Source organism: Corvus brachyrhynchos, unplaced genomic scaffold (assembly GCF_000691975.1).
Source record: "Corvus brachyrhynchos isolate BGI_N302 unplaced genomic scaffold, ASM69197v1 scaffold466, whole genome shotgun sequence".
Lineage (NCBI taxonomy): Eukaryota > Metazoa > Chordata > Aves > Passeriformes > Corvidae > Corvus > Corvus brachyrhynchos.
Genome location: NW_008238635.1, coordinates 1,026,044 through 1,053,066, shown reverse-complemented (window position 1 = coordinate 1,053,066; position 27,023 = coordinate 1,026,044). Strand labels below are relative to the sequence as shown.

At 42.0% G+C, this 27,023-nt stretch overlaps 1 protein-coding gene across 2 annotated transcripts in view; it reads left to right on the top strand.

Moving 5' to 3' along the window:
* The window catches only part of RFWD2 (ring finger and WD repeat domain 2), a 125,090-nt gene that overhangs the window by 38,552 nt on the left and 59,515 nt on the right, over positions 1-27,023 (top strand). For both annotated transcript variants that reach the window (XM_017737437.1, XM_017737438.1), the window contains exons 11-13: positions 13,175-13,318; positions 21,191-21,299; positions 23,109-23,190. In XM_017737437.1, the coding sequence (XP_017592926.1) occupies positions 13,175-13,318; positions 21,191-21,299; positions 23,109-23,190 (335 nt within the window). The remainder of the gene's footprint in view (positions 1-13,174; positions 13,319-21,190; positions 21,300-23,108; positions 23,191-27,023) is intronic.

The window sequence follows — 27,023 nt, the reverse complement described above, 5'->3', positions numbered from 1 at the left end:
AATGTCCGTCTTAGCCGGGGTCAGAGCACAGTAATCAGGGATCTGACGTACGCTTAACCTGCACTGATTGGGTTCACACCAGCTGCAATGAAATGCAGATGGGAATCTCACTGCAGTGTAGACAAACTTTCTCAGCTACCAGCTTCAGCACGGATTGGATTTTGCTCCTTTGCCCTTTCTTCTCCTTGACATTCTGCAAGAGCAGCATTTCTGTGGTATTTGGTTAGAAAATGCTGGAAGGACAGTAAATCACACTCCTGTTCGAAGGCATCCTAATTCTTGGGTGAAATATATGTTTGGAAAGTATGTGTGTTACTGTTATAATAAAGATACAGTGAGGCCTTCTTCCAGGCCCATCTTAGAATTGGTAATTAAGTGTATTTTATTGAAAAATAACTTGTTTTCCAAGTCAATGTTCTCCCCTGCTCATGCTTTTTATTTATCAAAGTGTTTGAGAAATTTTTAGGGGTTTTAGCATGTAGGCTGAGTAAGACAGTTCACATCTGAGCACATCCTTCAGTGCTTTGGTAAAGTAGCTTTGCTGAATGTGCTGCTCCTGTTCTTCTTGTTGGCTTCTGGCTATTCAAAGAGTTCTTGTAAAGTCAGAATTCGTTCATGGAGAATGTACACATCGTATGTGTCAGCCAGCACAGTCTGCTGTTCACCTTTTCTTTTCATTTAAACTAACAGCCTCAAGTTCAGAGAGTCTGTGAAACTGAGTAAGAGCAGCTTTTAGGTATTCACAGATGAGCCAAATTAAGGTACTTATAAAGTGAAATTATGCTTTTAGAGTGTTGTGAAAAGTTTTATTATTTGGTCCACTGCACTGATCTTTAAAGGTTTTCCTGGGCATGCAGTAAGAAACAGTGATGAAATGGCAGAAGGTAAGTCTTGGTGTTTAGCTGTTGCTGTTGAGACAAATGGATTTAAATACCGAGTTAATACAAGACTAATACATAAGAAATCTTAATAAATTTTTTAGGAAGTATTTAAAGGGATATTTTAAGTATACTTAGGAATAAAAGTAGAATTGACTGGAAGTTAAACTTCCTTGCAATTAAATTTGGCTGGGTTATATTTTTTTAAATAAGCTGCTGTTACAGATGGACAGAATACAAGAGTGTTTGGTTTGATTGTTTTAACCCTATGTGAAGTTCACAGACTGGACTCCAAAAGATCTGCTGGCTTAAACAGCTTTTTAAGATGTATTACCTTTAGGTTCACGGAGGAGAAAGATGTAAATGTTCCTTATCTGCAAAACATTGGTGTTTAGAAGTGAAATAAAATTGGGTTTATGCTAACAGGGTGAAAAGTGTAATCAAAGACTATGTACAAATAGGCTGAAAAAATCCTGGAACTGGGCAGCAGCACTACCCTCGTGAGGACCTTGTGGTAAGAATGTTTATGGATGTCTGGACTTACTGTGGACTAATAAAGTACTCTAAACATACGTATGTTTACTAAAATAAACTAATGTTCAGGAAAGCTCCAGTTGCCTTCTGGAATGAGGAGACAAACCAGGAAAATTCCAACCTTTTCTCCTTTTTTTCCTTTATTTTCTTCAAGAACAACAGATTATCAAGAAGAACGTTCAGAGAAAGAACATTTGAGGCTTTTCTATTGCAGGTTACTCAGTTTTGCTGGAACATCCAGGGGACTTCAGCACGCTTGCAGTATGAATGTGCATGTATCTCAATATGCTAAATGGCTTTTTAATGCACTCACTTCTCTTAAGTACAAAGTATTTACACAGTTTTCACAAGTATATTAAATTTTGTTAGAATTGGGCCAAGGAATAAATTTTCCATTTAATATGCCCCCAGACAGAACAGTTGTCAGAGCTTAACTTTCCTTCTCTCTGCTGGCAGTGGCAGTAAATGTAAAGGCTTTCTTTTAAAGATGAGTCTGTAAACTGCTGTGTTAGCATTACAATGATTTATGGAGAAAATTGCTTTACCACTGTCAGAGGCCTTAGAGAATAATGTGGCAGTCTTTCATATTTGAGAAAAAGAACAGGAAAAGCCAAGAAATGTACTACAACGAGATGTTTCTCTGAAAGCTGGGTATCAGAAAGCTGGTTCTCCCTGCTCCATGATTCCCAGCTCCGGTGGTTTGGGGGCTTTGTGTGGGTTTTTGTCATCGACTCAGACTTCAAATTCTTCTAAATTAGTTTACCATTTCTCTGAAAGATCTTAAAGTGACATTTTAAAGTTTTTGGATAGCTGATGCTAACTGTATCTAAAGGCTCAGTGATTTACAGAGAGGGAAATAAACAACTTGTGGTTTTGGCTGCAGAAGCTTTAGTGAACTCCTCTATTAAATCATGATCCAGTGTTCAAAAACTGCATCTTACCTGTAGTGTCCATTATTTTTTTCATTGCTTGCTCGTTATTCCATTGCTTCTAAGTAGTGAACAAGGTGTGAAGAGGTATCTCTTAGCATCCAAACGGCACAATTAAGTCTGTTTCAAGATTGCATTTTTGTTTGTGTTCACCCTTTCAGTAACATGACCTGAAATCCTTTCTTCAAAGGTGAGCTTAAAAGAAAAAAATCCAGTATGAGCGAGTTTTTTGTGTAGTCACTGAACCATTTAATTTTTCTGTTCCCTTTTTTACTTTGGACTACAATTACTTGTCCATATAAATTCTCAGATCCAGACTTTAACAAGATACATTTTAGTTCTGTATCTACCATAAGAAGCCTCTTTTTCTTCTTTTTTTAATTTTCTTTTTTTTTTTTTTTTTTAATGCTTGGGCTGGCTAGGATTAGGTGAGCCATTATATTAAGTTTGTGACCAGCAGTGCTTCTTTATCTTGGAGGTAAATATAAATGAATGAAATGGAAGTGGGTTTATCCTTTACAGGATTATGTTTGAGTGCAGTAGATGCTGCTCCTTGAGAAGATGAGAAATGAGGAGGGCTGGATTTTTCTTATAGCCTGTTAAATAGATTTTTAAATGGACTCTTATTTACAAGTGGCAGCTCAAAACTGTGGATGAATCTGTCTTATTTGAACTGTTCCCAAAAGTAGAAGGGAGAGAGAAATGCTTGGATAAAGAAAATTAAGTTGCAGAATTACCAAGGAAACTTGAAGTATAATTCCCTGAACCTACTTGAAGTTTGTGCTTCTCCTGTGGTTCTCTTACTTTCCTTCATCTGAAGTTTTGGCCTCTAGATGAGACATTGTCTGGGGCTGAAATGGGATTTTTGTTTAATTAGAGCTGAGTGAAGTGCAGAGCCTTTCCTTTACTTTCCCATCTTTCTCTGGAGTGCTGAACTGATATATTTCCTAGTTCATGGTTGTGGTCTGGGTCCCTTGAGCAGAAGCTAAATGTGACTTGTACCCAGCGAAAGGGTTATTCAGGGGTCAGCTCTGATCTCTGAATTCAGACTTCAGGGACACTCAGCCCTGTAACGTAGCCATCCAAGTCCCCAGGACGGGCTGCTGGTGCCAGCAGGGACTGACATCAGTAAAGAGCTTATTTGCTCTTCTCTCCAGTCTTGACCTGAAAAGTAAACCTTCTGGTGACCATGGTGTTGCTACAGAGAGAAGTTTTTTCTTTCATCAATATAAGGGATAAAACTTAAATAACTTGAAACTGGGAGGTTAATGAATGGAAGTGGCATGGCCACCAGTGGGACCTCATTTTTTTCCTACTAATTTCAGACTATTTTGTCATAGGAAGATCTTTTTCCCATTAAGCTCTCTTAGTACTTCAAACCTGTCTCCATCTGCGGGCAATTAGATGAGACTTTTTAGTTGAATTTCAACTTATGAATTTTCATAAATGGTCTGTTAAAAGTATTGAGCAGTCTTTCGATGAATTTGGGAATTGGCTTTTAAACAAAATGTTTAAAACAGTGATTGTTATTGAGGCTTCCCCCCCGCCCCCCAATATCTTGAAGGATCTATTTGTGGTTTATTCAATGAGGTTCCATGTCTTGTTGCGTAGCAGTCACTGCCTGCAGCATGGGGTAATCCAGTTTTGGAGTAGGCTTCCCAAAGGGGTGGTGCAAGCTCCATCCGCAGAGTTATTCAAGAACAGGCTGGAGAAAGCCCTAAACAACATGGTCTGGTCAAAGAGCTGCCCCTGCTCTGACCGGGATATTGGACTAGAGACCTCAAAGTCTTGGGGGCTGTACTTGTGATAAAGGTACGTGATCAGATCATTAGACATTTTACATTTTGCCCTCGCTTTCTGCTGAGCATCTTCCTGTGGCCTTAGGTTTCAAGAGGAAGGAATTTAAGGAGGAGCACTGTATGTGGCTTTGACATGTACTGTGCAAAGGGTATTTTACTTCCTGCAAACTTTGGGATCCCTGCTTACAAACAGTGTTGTAGTCATTAGATTCAGGATTGGTTTTCTTTGGAAGAGAAGTTTTGTGGAAGTGCAGGAACTCAAAATGGATGCTGTAGTGTCAGGAATGTGCTCTGAGAGATCAATATCCAGGGTGGGAGGATGGTGCCATTGGAAATTGCCTTGCATCATTGCATCCACCCCTCTTGATTGCTCAGGATGAAAATCTTTTCAGTGAGGCTGGAGGTAGCAGCCCTTCCGTTCCTCCTGATGCTCGTGTGATAATGGCTGTCCTCAGGCAGCAGAGCTGTGTCCTGGCCTCAGGAGCTGGAAAGGCAAGCCATGAAAGCTGTGGAGCATCTTATGCACAGAGTTTGCATTCTGACAGCGTTTGTAAAAGTCAAAGATGGATTTCATTTAATCCCCCCCAGTTTTATGGCTTTCATTTGACATTGAGTGTTGATACAGTGAATGCTTGTTTCTGCTTGAAGACACAAACCTGTTTATTAATTAGAACATGGATTCCTGCAGCTTATTACAGTATTCTTTTAATTTTCTAGCCATTTTGTTGTAAATGTCTGAATTTTATAGGAGCTAATGATCTGAAAAGCATTAGCATGCCTTTGGATTTTTTTGTTTGTTCCCAGCTAACTAGAGAAGTTAGCCTGTGAAATGGTAGGTAGTTGAAGAATATGATAAGGTGGTGTGTTAAAGCATGCAAAGATGTATGGTGTGGGCTTAAATGATTCTGAGAATAAACCTTACAAGCAGCTCAGCCTGGAGAAAAGGCTTGAACTCATGATTATTAATATGTCATCATTTGCATTAATAAAGACAGTTTCCAAGTCATGCTGGGGATTTATGTGCTGCATAGTTATTTTGTAGAATAAGGTAATAAATAACACAGAATAAGCTATGAAGTGATGTTTATGTTCTCACGGGATTATATACAAGTGTGTGCATACATTTGTGCAGGTGAGGTCAGAACAACTTCTCTGTGAGACTGTGGAATTAAGGGTATGCATAAACTATTCTTTAGAAAAAGTAAAGATACTTAAGGATAGCATTCAAAAATACTGATGAAGTCAGATTCAAAATGCCATCAAATCTCATGAAGCAGTTTAGTCAGCTGGAGGAAAAATGCTTCAAATGATGTTTTAACCTTGTTCTGTCATTACCAGGCAGCAGGCTCATTGGAGTTAATTGCCCAAGCCCATCCTCTGGCTCCTTGAGAAAGGCTCATCTGTGGTGTATGAGCTTGATATTTAGGAAGGCTGGTGCCCTGACTGGTGGTGCCTGTTGGATTGAGCTGAGTTGTCTAAAGAGGTTACTGTCTCCAGCTGTCCCTCCTGATTCTCTGCAGGGTGTCTGGCAGAAGAACTGATGGCAGTGTCAGGAAAATGCAGAGGCTTGAGTTACTGGAGTTGCTGTGCTTGGGGTGGTGATTTGTCCTGTGAAATGGGACCTCTGGCAGTGTGGTCAGCTGGAGACAGACATCCTCAGCTGCTGCTGCCAAATCATGGAGGAAGCATGAATTGGCGCCTACAGACAGACTGCACTGTTTAAAGTCCCAGTATTGATGGAGATCTCTCTTTCAGATCCATTTGTTCCCCTGCCTCATCAGCTCTGTCAACAGTTGCTGTGCTCAGGAAACAAGCTTTCAAATGGCTTTATATTTAGAAGGCACTTCAGTACCTACCACAACTGACTTCGTTCCTTCCTACTTAGTGGTGTAATCCTGATAAAACAGAGCTGTTGTTCAGACCACCTTACAGGTTGTCGTGGAGCAGGGTTCCTCCCTCAAACCTCAGCTTGGGTAGAGCTGCTACGTTCTGTTCCACCTGAATGTGAAGAACTTCTTTCCTGTGCAGTGGCTGTGCGCTGGGGCAGATTGCCCAGAGAGGGTGTGGTGTCTCCCTCACTGAGATATTCCAGAACCATCTGGATGCAAGCCTGTGCCACGTGTTCTGGCATGACTCTGCTGGAGCAGGGAGGTGGGACCAGATGGCCCACGGTGGTGCCTTCCAGCCTTATCCGTTCAGTGATTCTCTACTGGAAACATTTCCCAAACTTGAAGGCAGATGAGAATGTTTAGATAGTTGTAACCTCTTCCACCTTAGTATTTGAAAATGTTGGCACTGAGCCGTGGCTGCTGTCAGAGCTGTTCATAACCCACTGTGTATCAGCCCAGCTGGGTGAAATGGCACCTCCTGGGTTTCAAATATAGATATAGGTTACCCAAAATACTGCAGCGGGCAGTCTGATCATTTGGCTTGAATTTTAAATAGTGTCATAAGGAACGCTCTGCATTGAACAGTTGGCACTTTCAGTTAAGTTTTTCCTACTCCAGCTTATTTAAAATGCTGTTTGTGGAAAAACTGAATCTACTCCTCATTAAGTTGCATGGTAGTTGTTTGCAGCAGCTTTGGCTCATTGTACTTCTGTGGATCTGGCATAGAAACCCTGGGATTGTCGTCATCTTCTCTTCAACATGCAGAAGAGCATCGCCCAGCAGCAAAGTGGCTTTTTATCAGTACGCTTTATATTTGGTTGCTTGCAGAATTCAGCAGCTCCCTGTAGGTTTTCTCATCATTAGTACTAATTAAGCCAAGCTCCCCTGAATACATGTATGGGAAAAAGACCTTATGCAGCAGAAGAGGGTGTCTCTAGCTGTAGTCTTATAGCCAAGACTGGGACTCTGCCATGTCTTTCTGGGAGGTTTTGGGTTGTAGTCAGAGGAGATTAGGTTCATGGTAACCTCTTTGCAAAGTAGAGGGGAACATGGCTCTGAAAACTGAGCTATTGCAAGGAGCCCAATTAATCTCACAGCATAGTATATGCTCTCATTGGGTTTGAAAAAAGAACGACTCTGTTTTATCTAGAGATGACAAAGCATCAAAGTAGCTCTGTTGGATTTGATTTCCAAACTGTGAGATGGATCTAAGACCACCAAATCTCCTCGATTCAGGTTTAATAGTTTCCTTTAAACAAGCTCTTTATGGAAAGGGAGTATTATGAAGTGGTCTCTGTTAGAACTGATGGCATTTCATTCCACTTAAAAGGATTTTTATAAGCATGAAGTGGGCCTGGAACTAGGTCTAATGACATTACTTTGTTAGTGTGGTACCTTTTTATGCCTTTCTTCAAACAGAGCAGAACAGCCCTCCAGGCTGCTGTGCCTGTAAGAGAGATGCTGAAAGTATGGCTGCAGCATGGCTGGTGCAATGATGCCTTTCCAAGGGAGCCCAGAGCTGAGGACTGTCCTTCCCTGTGCAGTGCAGGCTTTGATGGGCTAATGCACCACCCTTCCCAGTCTGTTTCCCAGATGGGGGGGAAGGGAGGTTAATTAACACACAGACCTGACTTTCTCGTCTTTTATTTTTATGCTCCAAATAGAGGTTTGATTAGGGGTAGCGAATTCTCATCAGATGTTCGGAGCTTGGAGGAGGAGAGGTGATGGGAAGGGTACCCTGGGTGCATTCAGTAAGTGCTGGTGCTGCTGGAGCTGGGATATTCCAAACAACTCCAAGGAATGGGATCAGCATGAAGTAGCTTGGGGTCCTCTGTCCCACAGTTTTTATTAGACATCCATTAGACTTGAATCTGATCAAGATGGCTTCACCTTGATGAGAGGACATATCTGGCAAATTTCTGGTAATCTAGAGGTCACATCTAACCTAAAGTAATGTGATTCTTAGGGATAAAAGTGTTTGCTCTCTGATAGAATGACTTTGAGTGGTAATCTTATTTATACATTTAACTTCTCTCCAAATAACAGTCTAGAGAGAATTGAGGTTTAAGTGGTCCTTTCTGACTAGACATTGCAACAACCTGTCTGGGATCATGGCATGCTTGTTCAGTTTATATTTTGGAAAACATTTGGCAGCCTGGGAGTATGAACCAAGAAACACATTCTACAGTCGTGGACTGTCCCTGTTCCTGTGGCACAGATTAAGGACTCAGAAATAAACACTGACCTTACTTAGGTGGTGCTCTGGAGGTAAGGAGTAACTAATGGAAGTGCTGCTTTATTAAAGAGAAAAACCTCAGTGGTTTTTTCAGCCACTCACAGCTTTAGCAAAACAGTCTTTTGATACTGAAACTTCATATGCTTTGTCTCAGTAGCTTTTGGTTTTGTGTGACAAAATCTAGGCTTTGAGCTGATAGAACACAAAATCTGAGTGCTTTACTGCAGCTTCCTCTGCTGGAAAATAGCTTTGTTTTTGAAAACCACATATTAGTATGCCAGTGCATACTTAGTGACACTAATTACTTTGCCTTAAAATATCTGTCTGTTGTAAAAAGTCTCTCAGGTGTGTGATATCAATACCAATTTCTGTGTTGGTCCCAGGTGCTGAACAGTCTGCTCTGGTGCCCATGGTGTTGGGTTTTAACATAAATTTCTAATCTTTGGCTAATCTTCCAATGCCTCAAAATGAGCATTGGAAAGAGAGAGCGAGACTTGGGACTGTTAGAAGTGACAGGATACCCCTTGGAGGCCACGGAGTGGAAGCACAGAGTAAGAAAGACTTTAAGGAAATATTTCGTAAGTGAAGAGCAAAAGCTGCTGCTGGCATCTCTCCTTCTCACCATTTAAGTCCCAGCAATATATCCATGCTGTCATTAAATATGGGAGCCCACAGCAAGATAGGAGTTGATGTTAAAGATACAGAAATAGAAACAGCGCTGTGGTGGGGAGAAATAGAGTTGAAAGGCTTTGGTATATTCAGGGAGAAAACGTGTGTGTGTGTGTGTCTGTATATATATATCTATATAGATATATAGATATAGTTCCATGAGAGAAACTGAATCATCTATTTTGTGGAAATGGCAACTCCTACAGTCACAGATCTCGGTAACAAGTCAGGGCTGAGGCATTTTTGATTTTAGCAGCAATTGTAGACTGTGTATGGAAAGGGGAGAGGATGAAGACCTTTGGCTGTAACTGGTGATGCAGTTAAAGGCAAATGCACTTAGATGCCTTCTCCTGTTTTCAAACAGGAGATACAGTATGTACCTGTTAATATCTGGCATGAACCAGATGTACATGGATTGCTGTTGTCAGGTTCACTCTACCACCAGTTACTTCTGCAGGAGTTGCTGCCTGAAACACGTGTGGCTCTTAGAAGTGTAACTGGGAGGGAGGAAACCCTCATCTGTCCCAAATCAAACCTTCTGGCGAGTACCTCCTAGTTGTAGTGTGACTTGTTGAACACCAGTCTTGCTGTTGCCTTGTTCATAACCCTTACAGTGAGGTAGCTGCTCCATTCCTTTAATCAATTGGGTTGCCCATCTGTATGCATTCCCTAACTCCAGCGCATCATCCAGGGATGTGGAGAACAACTGCACACCCCAGCAGGATGCAAATGTAGTAAGGCTTTACACAATGGCAGAGCTGCTAAATACTCATTTTTTACTCTTTCCTTGCTGCTCCATCCTCAACACCAAAGCAGGCTTCCAGACCTGTTTTGGAAGCAATTTATTTCATAATTCTATTTGTCAGCTATGAGTGTTCTCCAAGGTCATAGGTTTTACCATTACAATAAAGCAATTGATTTATAATCTCACAGATTGGGCATTAAGATAAGCAGTGGAGAAACCCGAACCCTTAAGGATGTGGTTACTTTCCAGCAGCTCTTAGTGGTATTTCTGTAAGATGTTGGTTGTCAACTTCTTAGGAGAAAGAAAACAGTGATTTGGGAATGGGAGATGTCTGTCTTCTGTTTTCCCTAGAGCAAAACCATCAGATCCTTTCAATTTGATTTCTGTAAGTAATTCTGCGGCATGTTTATAAAGCTCTTTCAAATATCTAGCAGTTCTTGTGTCCCCAAAAGATTCCTTATAGAAATTTGGTTAGTCTTTGTTGGTCAGATATGTGGAGTTTAAAAAAAGGCTAAGAAAAAACAAGCAATTGGTAACTGTTTTTAACAAGCACATCTTTGAGGAGCAAGGACCACTGCTGGTCCAAAAAGTAATTTCACTGGGGGTTTGAATTATTTCCTATTATTCTGTTGCATGTTGTTATTGTGCTAATGAGGAATTCACTTGGACTGTGGAAGTGTATCACCTGCAAAGCAGAATGTTATCTTTCTGAGCTGGGCCTGTTGAGTCTTCTGACAAGACAAAACAAAACTTAAGTTCTCTGGTGAATTTTCATATAGATAAGCTTGTGTCTAAGCAAGTGCTTACATTGACACAAAGACTTCAAGCATGGAGTGACAGGAATATCCTCGAGCTAGTTAAATGCAAATAAGGCTTGCATAATACTAAGTGTATTTAAAAGACTTGCAGGAAAAAGCATAAAAATAATTGTTGCTGTGCAAGTGGGCTGTTTGTCCTAATGCTGATTAGTCCAGGCTTAAGCAGAGCTTTGCAAATATTAGGAACAGTTTTATGTGGTATGTTATCCGCTTGATTAGGTACTTAGGGTGTTCCTATTTTTATTTGTGAATCACTGATGAAAAGCTGACTGGCAGAAGGTGAGAATGCTGGCTGTCCCAGGACTGAGCACAGGTGACGGGAGGCCAAGGTGCAGGTGTGTGTTGGTCTGTACTGGTAGTGGTTTATTTTTGCATTCTTTTTCTCCCTGCAGTGTCTTTGATGCTGTTTGAAGGTCACAGGTCTAACAATTCCATTGCTTAAAGCTCTTTATTATTTTTTTAATGATTTGTTAACTTTAATGGGCATATTGAAATACTAATTTTTTATGTCTACAGCATGTCTCCTAAAAAAAAAAAATGGAATTAATGCTAGAGAAGCAAACCCAACCCAAGTGAGAGAGGTTCTATTCTGTTCTAATAACTTGGCTTTTTACCAGACATTGTAATGCATTATTTTTCTTTCTTCAGCAGAAGGCTAAGGGTATAAATTGAATCCAGGCAGATGAATCACTGCCATCAGTTTAGTTGTGCTTTACCTGAATCCACAGGGCAGCAAGCAGGAGCGGAGACAGCAGTTCAATTAAGATTGTGGTACAAGTAAATCCGTTGTATTGTTGTAGAGGCTTTGATTATAAAATTCTTCCACGGAATAGGGTGAGCTGACAAAACAAGACAGGCCTGAATGGTGTTTTCATCCTGTGTGTATATAAAGTGATTTAGACTAGTATAGGTCTGGGGAGTGGGGAGAGCAGCCTGGATGCTTAGGTGGCTTCTTTCCCTCTCCCATTTTATTTAAATAGATGCCTGCATGCTTGCTTAATTCCCCAGCCATAAGCATGTTCCTCCATGCATTTTAGGGGCTCATGGTTTTGCAGGCTGCACTTGAGTAGCTTCTCTAGCAAGTAGTTGTGAGTGGGACCATCTCCTGCCACTGCCTGGGAGAAGCCTGGGGGCCTGAGTTGAAAGGCCAAGTTTCAAGCTGCTTCACTGAACTATTTTATAGCAACAGACTGCATATCAACAATCTTTTCTCTCCATAGTTTGAAAATAACTTCCTGATATCTCCTTTACGAGGACTTGAAAATTCTGGTGGCATTTAAATTTATCTTCCCTTGGGAACATTGCATTGCCTTGGACTTCTCAGCTCTGTTGAGGAGTGGAAAGCTCTTGCTGTTACAGCTCTGGGGGCAGCCTGAGGAGCCCTTTCTCTTCTTGTAATTGGTTTAATGCCTTCTAATTGTAGGAAGGTACCTTAAATACCCCCGCTCTCATGATTTTGAATGTGAAATTAGTGTAAACTCAGTTTTCCCTGCTGCTATTAAGAACTTCCTCCCTCATTCATAAACACTCTGGATTCTTAAGGGGAAATAAAAAAAAAGGGATAGAGACAGCAGGGATTGAAATGAATTAGGAGTGGAAAAACTCCAAAAGAGACCTCTCTAAACAGTAGGTTGATTGCTTAGTCAGAAGACTTGGGGAGAGCTGGTTCTGGATCATAGAGACTTTGTGACTGAGGGCAAACATTGCCCCCACACCCTTTCTGGGGAGGTGTCTCACTGAGGCTGATGCCCTCGAAGGAGACAGGTGTATGTGCACCTGCCCTGCCAGCAGTGCCAGCGCTGCAGGAAAGCAGAAGCTCCTGGGAAGTAGGATTACTTCCCCAGCTGCTGGATGTCTAGCAGATTTCTCTCAAGCCCTTCCAAGCTGTGAAGGTAGGAATGATATTAGATGTTTGTAAGGCTACCTGCCTTTCTCTTCAATGTATTTCGTGTACAACCTCAGGCTTTTCTCATTTGCAGCTTAACTTTGTTATAAAGTGTCTGCTTTTACTTCCAACTTCATTGATATTTATTACAAACTTGCCCTGCAGGTCGAGAAAGAAGGTGCCTCTGTTTGCACAAGCAACCCTAAGTGGAAGTCGGAGTGTGCATTGTTTTTCAGCACTGATGATCTGATTTCGACCCCCTGTTGTTACCCAGGGAATGTAGAAGGGTTTTTTTTTTTTTCACAAATACTGCTTTGCTCTGCATTAGCACGTAGAAGTTCCTGAAGCTGTTGCACACAGGAGGGATCAATGGGCAGTCATGCCATGGCACGTTAATGGTGGAATGTACAGCTGAATGTTAAGCACGTTTCCAGGACAAGCTGTTGGCTTTGACATTGGGGTACCATGCAATGTAGATGGTGTAGCTGAACTGAAAAACCTCCAGAGCCCCTGAGCAAAGATCCTGCCTGTGGGAGGGTGATTGTGCTACCACAAAAATGGAGATGTGGGTGTGTTGGTGGGGGGTGGATTGGAGAGCAGTGCTTAGAGCAAGAACTCCACACTGTTGGGGTGTGTGCCAGACCTGACCAGGGTGTGTTGAACTGGGTATTTGCAGACTGCAAATTGTGGTTTTCAACTCTGCCATACCAAGATGTTTAGGAGGTAAAATATCTTCCTGCTAAGTATGTGTGGTGTTTTACAGAGCTCTCAACCTATGTTTTTGTTTCTCAGTATTGAGTTCGACCGAGACTGTGACTACTTTGCCATTGCTGGAGTGACAAAGAAGATTAAAGTCTATGAGTATGGTACAGTCATTCAGGACGCGGTGGATATTCACTACCCTGAGAATGAAATGACCTGTAATTCCAAAATCAGGTAGGCATTGATTTGTATTTGAACTCAGAGTGCCTTTTCCACTTGCTTGTTTATGCATAGTGATTGTTTTGCTTTCTTTATGGGAATTGGAGGGGAAAAGAGGAATGCAGGAGCTGATGGAGATTGGGTGGCACAAGCACTGTTACTCATCTGTGCTGGGTTCACCCCAAGTAGTAACAAAGCCCCATGTATCTGGAGGAGAAAAGGCAACAGGGTAGTCAATTGCTGTTGTGTTCCTTGCAAACGCTGTTAGATGCCTGCTCAGAGGGGTGGGTATATGCTCCAGCTAAAGCCATAGCTTGTCTCAAGGTAACCTCTGTACCCAGTTCCTCAACAGTTACTGATTCTTCCTCTTCACTGACAAAATCCTTTCCATTCTTCTGAGAGGTTGCTAGTTCTCAGGAAATGTTCCTCACTGGCACCTTCTGCCTAGGAATTTTTGTCTGCCTTGAAGTACTGTTCTGCTGGGCCTCATAATATAAAGCTCCTGAGAAAAGACCTTCCTTGATTTTTTTTTTGTTTCTGTGCTGCTATCATTACTGTCAACCCATTTTTTTTATCCTTTTAGATGTATTAAACCAATGAAATATAGACTACCATGTCGGAACTTCAACTGAAAGAATGCAGCTAAATAACTCAAAAATCCTAATTCAAAAATTCTGTTAAAGCTCAGAAGTAAATAATCCAGGCAATCAAACCCATTCAGTATTATAATGCTAGTCTCCAGCATCTCTGTTAAACTCATTTGTTTTTATTGGTACTCTACATTTTAAAAGCAGTAAAGCACCCATGAAAGTGCAAGTAATAAATTTATGTAACAGTCCAGCTTCCGTGAAAACAAAATGTTGTGCAACAAAATTAGGAATGTTTGCGAGCCTATTTTAGAGCGTAAAAGTCACGCTTTTTGTAGCTGACACATTGCTGAAGATAGATCAGTCATTCCTGTGTTGCTTGTGCTTGTTATTCCCAGGAATTGCATAACACTATTTTATGAAGGGAAGGATATAAATGCAGCTGACCATGAGACTAGATTTCACAGTGGGTAAAAGTAGCCTGAGAGTGATTAGTATTGATATGCTGTACTGATTATGGAGCTTGTGTTTGGCTGGGCTGGTGAAAAGTCCTGCATTTTTACTTGAGTCATAGCTGAGTTTGCACCATTCAGCTTCATTTTTCTGGAGGGAGGAGCAGAATAATAGGAGAACCATCTAGCAGTCAATTTTGCCTTAATTAGAAGGGGGAAAGCAGTGTGTGTTTGGTATTTCTTGGGCAACTTGAAATGAAATAAATTCCAAACTCGCTGTTTCAGTTTTGACAGGGGGTCTACCCTGATGCTCTTGCCAGTCATTAGGAAAATTGTTAATTCTCCCTTGTCCCACAGCTGCCAGTGAGGAGAATCACATTAGTGCCCTCAGGGGTGTTACACGTGTTGGCTTTGTGCTCCAGACAAGATGCTGCTTGCTCTCAAGATTTTTTTCTCATTCTCAAATGTCACGCACAGATATATTTTATGTATATATGACAGTGCTAAATGCATTCTTCTCTGACCCCCTGCCTCAGTAGAGGAGGATCAGGTCCTCTCTCATTTTCTTACGCTGGTTTCTCTCATTCCTTTGAAGAAATAAATGGTGGGGTTTTTCCCCCCTGCATCAGCCTCCTCCAATTATATCAGGCTTCCTTTGGCATGTAGGTGCTTTTGGTTTTGACAAATAAAGTTGGTCTGTCAGTCAAACGCATCCTTGCTATATCCATTAGCTGTGCTGCCAGTCACCGGTGCTGGGGTTCGCTGGTGCAGCATTGAGCAGCATAATAACTTGCTTTTCTGAAGTGGTGTAGCTTGAGGGAGAAGTTATAGATGAAGGCTGTAATTTCATTATGGAATATTGCAGTGTGCTGAAAATGTGCCCATATTGTAATAGAAAAATCTAAACATGTGGAGCCTGTGCTTTGTGAGAAGCCTCAGCTTAAAGCTGTTGATCTTAATTTGGGTGAAAGTGCAGCTTCTTCAAGAGGCTTTGCTCTACCTGTGAGTGCCCCTTCTGATATTGAAGACAAACACATTTCTGCTCGAGCACATGGGTGGTATTTCTCTTCCCAGCAGAGACGCAGGGGTCTGTGTGCAGATGAGATCTGGTGACATGTCTCTCCTGGTTAAATTGATCCTGGTTAACCTTGTTCAGAGCAATGATGCTGGAACATAAATCATTAGCAATGATGTTGGTGACTCAGCTTTCAGAGGAGCAGAGGCTCTGATGGGCTTTTATAAAAGCAGACAGGTGACAGCATTTGTGTCTGGCCAAGAGCAAGTCTGGCCCAGAGCAGCTGCGGGAAGGGAAGCCCGTGCCTGGGCCGGGGCTGGCGCCAGCCCAGCCCTGCTCTGCCGTGTGCCAGCTGGGTGCCTGCTGAAAGCTTGAGCTTCATGCCAGCAGTAATTGATTGTAGGCTTTCCTGGAGCAGAGCCCTGGTACCAGCTGTAGCTGAGTCTCTTCCTCTTTTCCAACCCCCTTTTTTACACCCACCTGCTTCTTAAATACATGCTTTTTTCATCATCTGCTGAGCCTTCTTATCCCTATTTTTAAGAGCGGGGAGGAAGTCGGTGTGTCGGGTTTCTGGTAAATGTGCATCGCGTCCCCTGGGAACAACAGTGGCATAAGCTTCCAGGAAAAACACAAGATGACACATAAATCCTCATAAAAATCCCATTTACAGATTCATAGCTTCAGTACAAGAAACAAATCCTGGCATTGTATAGTAGCTATAAACAGCACCCTGTGAGCTAATTATGACTTGCTGTGTCCCTAGCTATGGCAGGCACTAATCTGCAGCTCCCCCCTTGTGGGAGATGGGAAAGGACGAAGAGGAATGGCTAGCAGCAAGCCACAGCTCTGCTCTGATTTATTCAAGAGGCAGATTTGTTGTTTTGCCATAGGTTGCAGGGGGAGAAAAACAAGGAGATCTAGCATTCAGGTAAAAAATTGGCTTTAGACCTTGTTAATCTACAGCAGGTGATGTGCAAGTGTGGTTAGGTAAACATGCTTTTGAAATCCACGTTTAGTATTCTGCATGCTCACCACTGTGTGTTTGCAGCATCTGTACTTCAGTGATAGATGTTACCATAAACCTCCAAAATCAGCTGCATCTGTTTAGTCAATTGCAGTAAAAGCAAAGCATCAGTAGTCTTTCTTTTTTAGGAGGCGCTAATAATTTACTGTTTTCATTTTTCGGTGTCAATAAATCAAACGTGTGATTTCTGTATCCTTGTAGCACTTCATGGGTGTATTGCTGTCAGCTTTGAAAATGGCAGCCACTTCTTGCTATTAAGTTTAAATTAAGCAAAAACTTGTCATATGGTCTTTTTCATCATAGAGTCTTTGCTATTTGGGGTGGTATGAGCTGGTTGTGTTGGATGCCTGTATTTCCAATACAGAGGATGTTTGACACTAAACAGGTTATGAGGAAGTATGCCTTCAACTTGCATTAATTCTAGTTTTTAGAATTACTGCTTCACTTTGCAGGAAGATGAAATTTTCTGTAGAAGTATTTGTCTTTTACCACACTAGAGGTTTTCTTTGAATTGATTAGGGAAAAAGGGGTTTATTTAAAACATTCATAACAGTAATGTAATTCCATATGTCTCCGAAGTATTCGTTTCGTGTTGTTAATCACGTGGATGTTCTTTGCAGTAGATCATGCCCTTAAAAACATCTCAGTCCTAAAACTACCAGTCATCAGTGGGCTCGTGGTGACAGACTGGGTCTGAAGCACTTGGTGCTCAGAAGCAGATGAGACCACGGAAGTTTGTGCCTTATTAAAAGCTTTAACCTCCTTTAACTCTCACCGCCAGAGGGGCGGTTAACACTGGGTAGCTTGATCCTGGATTTGAGACATTTCAGCCATAGAAATACTGGCTCATGAAAGAAAGATCAGCATAACTGACAACACTGACTGAGCTGGCCCACTTGTCTCTGAATAAAATGAAGGATGCACATGAATCTTTCCAGGGTCAGGATTTCTGTGTGGCTGGATCAGATGCTGAGGTTAGGAGAGTTTTTCAGAGGTTGGTGATTAGCTTTCAACTACAGTTTCTCCAGCTTAATCCCCTAGGAAGGAAAGCTATCACACCTCCTGATAAGATAAATCTCTGGGGTGTAACTATCACTCTTTTTCTGGATTAAAGAACAGAGCAAAAACTGAAAAAAAAAAAATACAGCTACTGTACTTAAAATAAAAGATGGCATGGCACAACGGCTTTTAGTCCAGTGCTGAATTATACATTCTCTCAGCCCTAGGTAGTTATTTTTATATCATATCTTAGAGCCTTCACACATCAGCTTCTCCTGGACGTGGCTGCAGACCATCTGAAGCTTGTCTACAAAAGGTTATTTTTATGAACTTCCAGGGGTTTGATGGTTTATCTGTTTTGAGGACTGTGCAAGCTGCGTTTTTGGTTCTTGTCACCTTTGCCCTTTCCTGTGCCTTTCTCCAGGTTGCTCCTCCATGCCTTTTTTGAGTTTGTTACTCAGTTCATTACCCATGATAACATCTCAAGGGAACCCGAAAAAATAGATGTCTTTAAAGCTTCAACAAAATTGCCTGTGTTGGGCATGGAAGAAAGATCAGTGCTTCCCTTAAGGGGAACATTGGCAGTAGGTTCTCAACCCTCTGCAGGTGCCAGGAAAGCCATATGGAAGAGAAACATCATAACATCCCAGCTCTAGGACATCCTCCTTCCAGGTGTGCATTGTCACAGATGCCAGAGGATACAACCAAAGGACTTTTACGGAGTGACTTTTTAGAGCTGCAGAGAGTGATAGGACAAGGGGGGGAATGATTTTAAGTGGAAAGAGGAGAGATTTAGATTACGTGTTAGGAAGCTGTCTGCTCAGAGGATGGTACAACTCAGGGTGCCAGAGAAGCTGTGGCTGCCCCTGGATCCCTGGAAGTGTCCAAGGCCAGGTTGGATGGGGCTTGGAGCAACCTGGTCTGGTGGAAGGTGTCCCTGCCCACAGCAGGGGGTTGGAATGAGGGGACATTTAAGGTTTCTTCTACCCCAAACCATTCAATGATTTCTATGAAAGGATAGCCCTTGCTCAAACACTACCTGGAAAGGGTGCTCCCCTCCACCTGATCCAACCCTAAATTGTGCTCTGTAAAGGTTACTTTGGAGAATTTAAGTTAAAAAGAAGGTCAGGTATTGCAGTGTTAAGGAAAAAGCTCTAGTTTCAAACTTTGTAAAGAGAGTTGGGTAGGGATGAGGGCAGAATTAAGGCAGAGAGTTGGAATAGAGTTGATTTTTGTCTTACTATGATCCTTTAATCGTATTACTTAAAAATGAAAGATTTATGGTGTGTGTGACTTAAAAGGTGTTAATTGAACCACTTAGTGGCTGCATATCCCAAAACATTTTTCACCTGTCAGTTCCTGTTTTCCCCTTTAAGTCTATCTACAAATTCTTTCCAAATGAGTGTTAACCCCTTGTGAACACCATCAGGCTGCAGTGGGATCTTTGCTGTGCCAGATCCAATGAATATGGCTTTTTTGGGCACAGAAACCCTGTGTTTTTCTCCATCTGGACCATCTGAGCCAGTGAACTGTTTTACAACTATCACATCTCAAACAGAACTGTTAAACTCTTGTCCTTTATATCTTTCTACCTACTCAGTAATTCCTAATTTTCATTGTCTCAGGTGATTTCCTTTTTGACAAGATGTGATTATGTGATTGTTATCTTCATACTTCAGCTGGAACATCCATCCTCAAACCACCTGAAGTGTTACCAGCACATCAGCCTTTCTCTAGGACCCTCTTCACTTGCTGATATTGTCTGATGTCCTCTCAAAGCCATCCAGATAGGAGACTGCCTTCTATGATATGGCTCTGGGTTTTATTCCTGCTTCCTGCTTGTACATGATGGCTTCACTTACAGATTAGTTCCTTTTTTTCCTTAAGCTCCTTGAAGCCCTGACGTGAGAGGAGATAATCTAGTCGGGGAACAGGTCTGAACTGATAAAGGTCTCCTGTAGTGTGGTGTCGACCTCCCTGCCATTAGCTGGAGACTGCTCCCAGCCCAGAGCTCACTGCTCTAGGCCTCTGAACTGCTTTTGCTTCCATCAGGGACTGCTCCACCTGGAAACATGACTCCAGATGTCAGATGTGCTTATCTCTGGGCTGCTGCAACCTTCACCTCATGGTCCTGGTGGGCAGTGCCTGCCAACTTCATTTGGAACTCAGGGAGCCACTTAAGCTTCTCAGAATAAGGCTTCCAGTAAAACACAGGCTGTCAAGACCTGCTTTTCTGTGTGGGTACCTAAATGGAAGTAGAGCTGGAATAGTGATGGCTCCTTGATGGTGTATTTGTGGACAGCTCTCACACCTATAAGGGTTGGGGATACTTAACATTTCCTCATTAGTGATGTATCGTGGAAGAGGTGAAGCCAGGGAAATCATTGTGTGAGCTGTATCACTGCAACCATCCTCTTAGCAGCTGGTGGTTAAAAACAGTGGCTTACATTGGGTAAAAAATACTTTAAGTTTCTGAATGTAAAGTTTTAAAGCCAAGGGATACTGTTAAGTTTCACCGTAGTCAGGAGCAGAATACCGATGCTGCCTGCTGTTACTTAACTAATGGAAAAATAAATGTTTATATTTAACTACCGTAAGAAAGGAAGAGGATTTTTCCTCTTCTGTGTGTAAATTATTAAGGAAAACGGGATACAAGCATATAGTGGAACCAAGAATTTGGCAAGGTATAATACTCCTAAATCAGTATCCATGTATCTACAACACATTTCAATGTGTAGCTGCACTGATCAAAGCAGTGCTAAGAAGTTACGGAATTGTGGACTTCTGGTTTGTATTGTTGGTTAAAACTTGCCCCCAAGGCTACCATGATCTAGTTATCTGTGTCAGAGCTGCTCGAGGACCTGCACAAATGGGATCTGTCAGTTCAGCTTCTGCTGTGTACATCACAGTTGATACCAACTGGCGTGCTTCTTTGCCAGATGGTCCAAAAATTGGTGAACAAGTATTACAAATTTTCTTACCTCTGTCACATTTTTGGGAGTCAGAGTGGAGGCGTAGTGCCAGAATGCTACGAGTGCAACTTGGCAGTGTTGCTGCTCTTGTTTTCTCTGCTCATCGTTAGAGTTTGCCAGTGGAATCATCATTTAGTTTTGCACAGCCCCTCAATTCAGCTTGAAATAAAAATCTGTGTGATATATTTTCCAGTTCTTGATCAGAAACATTTCCTAAAATACAGCAAACAAACTGCTGTTTCTTCCTGGATAGGAAGGCTTTACTTCCAGCATTTACAGAAAGCTGGAAGTAGTTTCTCAGAAGTCAAACTTTCCTGTGCACATAGGTACATATATAGAAAATTAGATGTGTGCTGCAGAAGAGGCTGATTTACTGTCCATGCAGCTATGCATTTTACATTTACAGCTACTCTTTGGTAAGTAGTTATCTTTATGGTATGATAATAATTTCTTTATGGTAATAATAACAGTAGTGTCTATTGCTAGGAGGTTAAGGAGTCAAACCTTGAGCTCCCTGAGAATTTGTATGGTATTCAAATAGCAAAAAAATCAGTGTTTGAGATAAATGCATTTTTAAAAAATTCTAAACCCTAGCACTTCTTATCAAGGGGGAAATGTCTCTTCAGCCAACGAAGCTTTGCTTTTAGTTTGTGAAAGAAGGTTTGTTTTATTTCTGATGGGTTTTTGTTTTCCCCTAAACTGCATGTTTCAGTGGGGTGCTTTGATCAAGGTGCTGTGTGCTTTGCCAAGATACTTATTGCCTGATGTATTGCAAAAGTGATTTTTGTGTTGTATGTTATGATTGACTGTAAACTGACCAGGGCTTGCTCTTTTTAAGCTGTATCAGCTGGAGTAGTTACCACAAGAACCTGCTAGCCAGCAGTGACTATGAAGGCACCGTCATCCTTTGGGATGGATTCACAGGACAAAGATCCAAGGTCTACCAGGTAACATGCAACCAGCAAACAACATTTCCTGTGTGGGGCAAGCAGCACTGAGTCTGAGGTTCTGCTCCTAGTCCAGCAAAAGCCTTTTGCTTTTTACTCAGTTCTGGAGGTACTTTTGCTGGTACTTTTTCACCCTCTTTTTCCACAGGGTGAAATGGATGTTCCTCCTGTTTGGTAAATGCGTCTCATCCGCACAGCTTTATTGAGCTGTAGTCCTGCAAGGGAGGCAGCTCTGTCTTCCTGTCACAGTCGTGAGGCAGCTGGTGTTTTCTTGCTGCTGCTTTCAGGCAGGGAATCTGCCCAGGGAGAACTCAGTTCCTGGAAGCTGTCTCACCTTTCTTTAGAAGCCTCTGTCTCTCCATACCTGTTCCACTTCAGTCCTCGTCAAAAGCCTTTTGTAAAGCCCTGCAGTGACTGCCAGCGCAGGTGCTCGTGAAGCAGAAGTGCAAAATGCAGATTTGGGTGGTGAGGCTGGGGGAAGGGAGCACAAGGCAGAACCCTTCCTTCCCCACACAGCCCTCAGCACACAGCGTGCTCAGCTCGACAGCCAGAGCTGCTAAGGAGGAGTTCCTGGAGCTGTGCTTCTTCGTGACACTCAAATGTTGTGTTTCTATCTAATGGCTTCTGAGAAGCTTGGTCAGAACAAGGAGGGTGGAAGAGGGCTGTTGTGTTTGGGAAGAGGCTGGAAGTGCTGCAGGCTGTTGTGTAGATAGCATAGTCCATTGAAACTGGTCAGTGATAATGAAGGAACTACAGGCTGGACTTTAGTTCCCTCTCCTTGACAGTTCACCATAAGTTCTAATTCCTATCTAAGCCTGTGTTTACTTTTTTGTTGTTTTTTACCCATTTTGTAATGCTTGTTTTCATTAATCCTTTGCATATCTCAATGAAGGAGAAATTATACTGGACAGAATAAGTCTAGTCTGTTTTCCTCTCAAATACATTTTGCATTTCTTTATGAGGCTGAATAATCAACCTAGAGATGACCAGCTGTTGCTTATGTTAAAACAAACTAATTTTGCTTCCTATCAGATTACTTGAATTTTTTATTTGGATTTGCATAGAGGCATTGACATCTGCTTTGCATGTACTGAAACCCTTTAGTGACTTCATCGTCGTGAGCTTTTTGTCTTCTAAGCCTGTGTGAAGGCTTTAAACAAAGGGTTTGACTGAATTTCAGATTTTATTCAATGCCATGTTCTGCTTCCATGTGGGATGTGCCAGCACAGCAATTACAGCTCTTCTGTGTTTTGAGGAGGAGTGTGCAGTCTTTTAATAATATTTATTTGAGTGGTAAAACAGAGGATTAGATACCAGAAGATTTGCTTAATAGCTCAACAGGAAGGTGAGGATTTCCAGGACTTCCAGAGTGGAGGGCATGTTTGAAATGGCCATCTTGTCAATATTGGGAGATACTTAAAAGTTGCTTATTAATATTGGAAGATAAAACTATGATCTAGGATGAGAAGCAGCACATGGTGGAAGCACAGCCAGTCAAATCATGCTGCAAAACCAGGTTTTTAATGTGTATCTCCTGAAACATTTTCTTTCTTTCCAAGGACAAATGAAATCAGTTCTAGGTTTTTAAAAAAGCCATTCTAATGCTTTTTGCTTTCCTGGCATGTCTAGCATATTGATAGGATTGGTCTGATTGGGAGAAAAGATATTTTTTGAAAAGCTGCTAAAGATAGTAAGCTTCTCTCTCCAGGGCCTGCTGACAATTTATACCAAACATGTGTGTTTTCCTTTACTGTTCTATCATATTACAACTCACTGCCTTGCAATATTTTTCTTGTTTTTCTCAACCAGGAGCATGAGAAAAGGTGCTGGAGCGTTGACTTTAACTTGATGGACCCTAAGCTATTGGCTTCAGGCTCTGATGATGCCAAAGGTACTATTTTATTTCCATCTCTGTGCAGAAGACTTAGGCTCTGTGTATTCCCTGGGAAGAACAACAGTGTGCTGTTTCAAGGAGCTGATTCCTCAGCTGCCTTCAGTATTGTAGTTGTTGTGATGATGTGTCAAGATATTACTGAGCCGTTTGGATCTTAGAGAAGGAGAGGCTTTGTTTGGATTAAGATCTCTTGCTTCACTTTTTTTTTTTGTGTGTGTAATATACCCTCAGCTAACATTTTCCTGGACTCCAAACGAACCAAAATGTGTTTTAACATTAGTTAAACTTGTCGAGTTAAAGCCTCGGGGCCTTTCAAAAGAGCAGCGTGTATGTATATTTCAAAAAGGAGGCTGTCAATAAAAAAGCAGCAGTTAAAAAATGCCTGCTGCTCTTTTACCTGTAGCTCTGCATGTTGAACACTGTGCTGAAGCTTCCTGCTTTCCAAGTGTGCCCTGCGTTTCTTGGAGCTTTTAGGAGTTGGATGGTGGACTGAGCAGGAGTGCTGGGAGCAGCTCTCAGCTTTCCACGCTCCAGGGTCCCATTTGTCAAAGCACTTTTGGAGAACCCTTAGGCCAAGCCCTTTACCACATGGTGGTAAAAAAATGTTCCTCCTCTAAGAAGAGGATAGCACTGAGTGAGATGTAGTATTCTTCATCCCTAATGAATGAGAGTTTTATCTGTAATATGTTTACAGTATCAAATCAGAGTTATTTAACAGCAAGAGCTTAAAAGTTCCTTTCCTAATCAGTGGGGATCTGCTCTCCCAGATGGGCTGATAGAGCTCTGGACAGAGCTCTTCATGATTTGCTTTGAAGTGATAAATTAATTTTTCATAAGTACTAAACTTTGTACGCTGCTCCCCCCACCCCTTCCAAAAAGCTTTTAAATGCTGTTCCAAAAGAAATGACTGTTCCTCAGTTGCATTTGGCAATCACAGACTCATGGAATGGTGTGGGTTGCAAGGGACCTTAAAGCTCACTTTTTTCCACTCTCTGCCATGGGCAGGGACACCTTCCACTAGCCCAGGTTGCTCCAAGCCCCGTCCAACCTGGCCTTGGACACTGCCAGGGATCCAGGGGCAGCCACAGCTTCTCTGGGCACCCTGTGCCAGGGCCTGCCCACCCTCACAGGGAAGAATTACTTCCCAATATCCCATCTAACCCTGCCCTCTGGCACTGGGAAGCCACTCTCTCTTGTCCTGTTCCTGAAGCTGGTAATTCCATTTACAAAACTTCAGTGATTATTTTATAATTAAGGTGAGTTTTAAATGTTTTCGACATGTTTCCCCTTCCTTTTTGGTGGAAGGCAGGTGTGTTTTCTGTGTGCTTAAATGCAGCAGGAGTGAATAGTCACCTTGTAAGTTAACAGCCTCTTCATCAGTGTTCCCCACTCCTGCCATGCATGTGGAAAAGCTGATCTGCATTTATCAGCATGTTAACGAGGTGTCCAGTTTTGCAAAGCCCAGCTGCAGGCAGAGCTTCTGTCTTCAGTTTAACAGTTCACTTCTTCAGTAATTGTCTCTAAAAGTGTACTGTTTACTTAGAAATTATTGTAATAAAGCCTGCAGATCCACATAACCTGCATTTCAATTCACAAAGGTCCTTTGAAGGTGTATTGGGGTTTTGGTAGATAAAACTGGCCTGGAACATTTTATCCTTAATTTTTACCATGATTTGCCTGTGATTTGCATATATAAAGAGCCCTTTAGAGGCAAGTGGAGTCTCAGGACAGATTTTAAAAGTCTTTGAGGTACAGAGCAATAGTAGCAAAATGTCCACATTAATGTTGTAGTGTCCCCCTTCTGTTTTGGTGATCACATTGAAAGACTGAATGTGAGGGAAAGGTAATGCTTATGACAAGTGTCTTAATTCAAACCTGCTTAACTTAAAATGTTGTCCTTCTGCTTACGTTCATGACTGTTTGGTTGAGTTCTGGTCAGTTTTAGTACACAGTAATACATGTTTGGCCAGGTAGAGTATCTGGCAGGAAAGATCTTTTATCTACTCTTGTCCTCTTTCATTTCTCTGCTTTTTGAGGCCACACTGGGCTTTCCGGGGCTAATCTCGTCCTTCTTCCCCACAAAGCACAAGTGTCACGTTTCCCTGCCAAGTGATCAAGACAAGCCAGCAAAAGAAGGGACAGCTTTGCCAGTTCCACTCTCTTGCCTGTGTATCTGCCTGTCTGTCCTCGGTCGTTTCGAGTCGCAAGCTAATTCTGAAAGCAGGCGTGCACTGGAGAAGGTGCTCATAAATGAAAAATCCTGGGCTTCACAGCTCTCTCTGCTGGGGCTCAGGCACTGTGGAGGGGGTGCTAACAGAGTACTACCAGGGAGAAAATTATTCTGCTGTAATTAGAAGCAGCATCCTTGGGCCCCAGGTTCTTGCATTGTCCATCTTGTTAGACGAATGTAGTCCAGAATACGCTTACTTGTGCAAGAGCTTTCTACTTTCATAGCAGACAATGACAGCATAAAAACATTGTTGTACTTAGAGTAACTGCTGGGGGTACAAACCCTTCCCTTTTATCTACAGTTGTTATGCCCTCCCCTCTTCAAAGGACAAAGGTACTTGTGTATGTCTGTAGGGACCCAAAGGTATGCTCTAACTAGACAGCAGTGAGCAAAATTGGTGTTTGCTTGTTCTACAAGCAGCCTGGGGAGAAGGCAGAGTCTTAATTTAAATTCTTTTATGCACATAAAAATGGCAGGAGATGTGGTTCTCATGTAAGTAGTAAAGGGTGACTTTCTGCTCTTGGAGGAGAAAAGATTAATTTTGTGAAGGAAAAATGATGGCACGAAAGTACTGAGACAGGGCTGGAGCTACACACTTAGCTAATGCCTTACAGGTGTCTGTTCTGGGTTGGGAGTGTAGTTTTATGGCCATGGTGAAGTTAGCAGATGAGGGAGAGTGAAATATTTTGTGATGCTATGTGGTAGAATTTGTCTTCACTGGGATAGAAGCCTTTTTGGGGGTGACCAAGTGTTTCTCTGCTCTGGCTTTGTTTTTGAAGCTCTCTGAACCTCAAGAAGATAGAAGGAGCACTGATAAATTTGACTGAAGAAAAGAGTCCTGGTTTTACACCTGTAGTTCCTTCATTATTCCTGGCTCAAAATTAAGAGGTAGGATAGAACAGGAGCACTGAGAGCACTGAGTTTGTGGCAGTAGTTACTTTTCATTGTCTTATGGCAAGGAGGAATGCAGGCATCTGTCTCATTGCATCTCAGGAAAATAATTTCCATGCTGCCTTAGTAAATGAGACCCTGGTACTAGTCCTACAGCTATTTTTTTTTATAGTGTCCCTGAATTCAGCAAGGCAACACAGATATGCAGAGCTTCATTAAAAAAAAATTGACTTCATTAAAAACAAAGAAAGGAAAGCCTTCTACAGAGGGAAAATAGCCTGAGAACTGCAGCTCAGAGTCTGCTCCTCCAAATTCCACAGGATTGTTTGGGACTTCACTTTCATTGATATTGCATTCCTTCAGCTTCTGTTGACTTGAGGCGTAGGTATTTATTGCTCTCAAAATACCAAGTTGAACCTTCAGTTTGGTCATTTTCCTGGCTAAAAAATGCAGGGATTTTCTGGAGATTTGTGGGGTTGTTGGATTCATTTGGTGGGAGTGCCTTGAAAAAGTCAAGATGATGTTGACAATTATAATACTGACAAGAAAGCCTGTGTCTTACCAACAGAGTGCCCTGCAGTCACTGCCTACTGACAGTCTCACCTTCCTGACACCTGCACAAGGCAGTGGATCCAAAATTTTGCCTAGCAGGACAATTCAGTAGCTTTCTCCTTTCTTAGGGATTCTGCTAATCTCTGCAAATGAATTT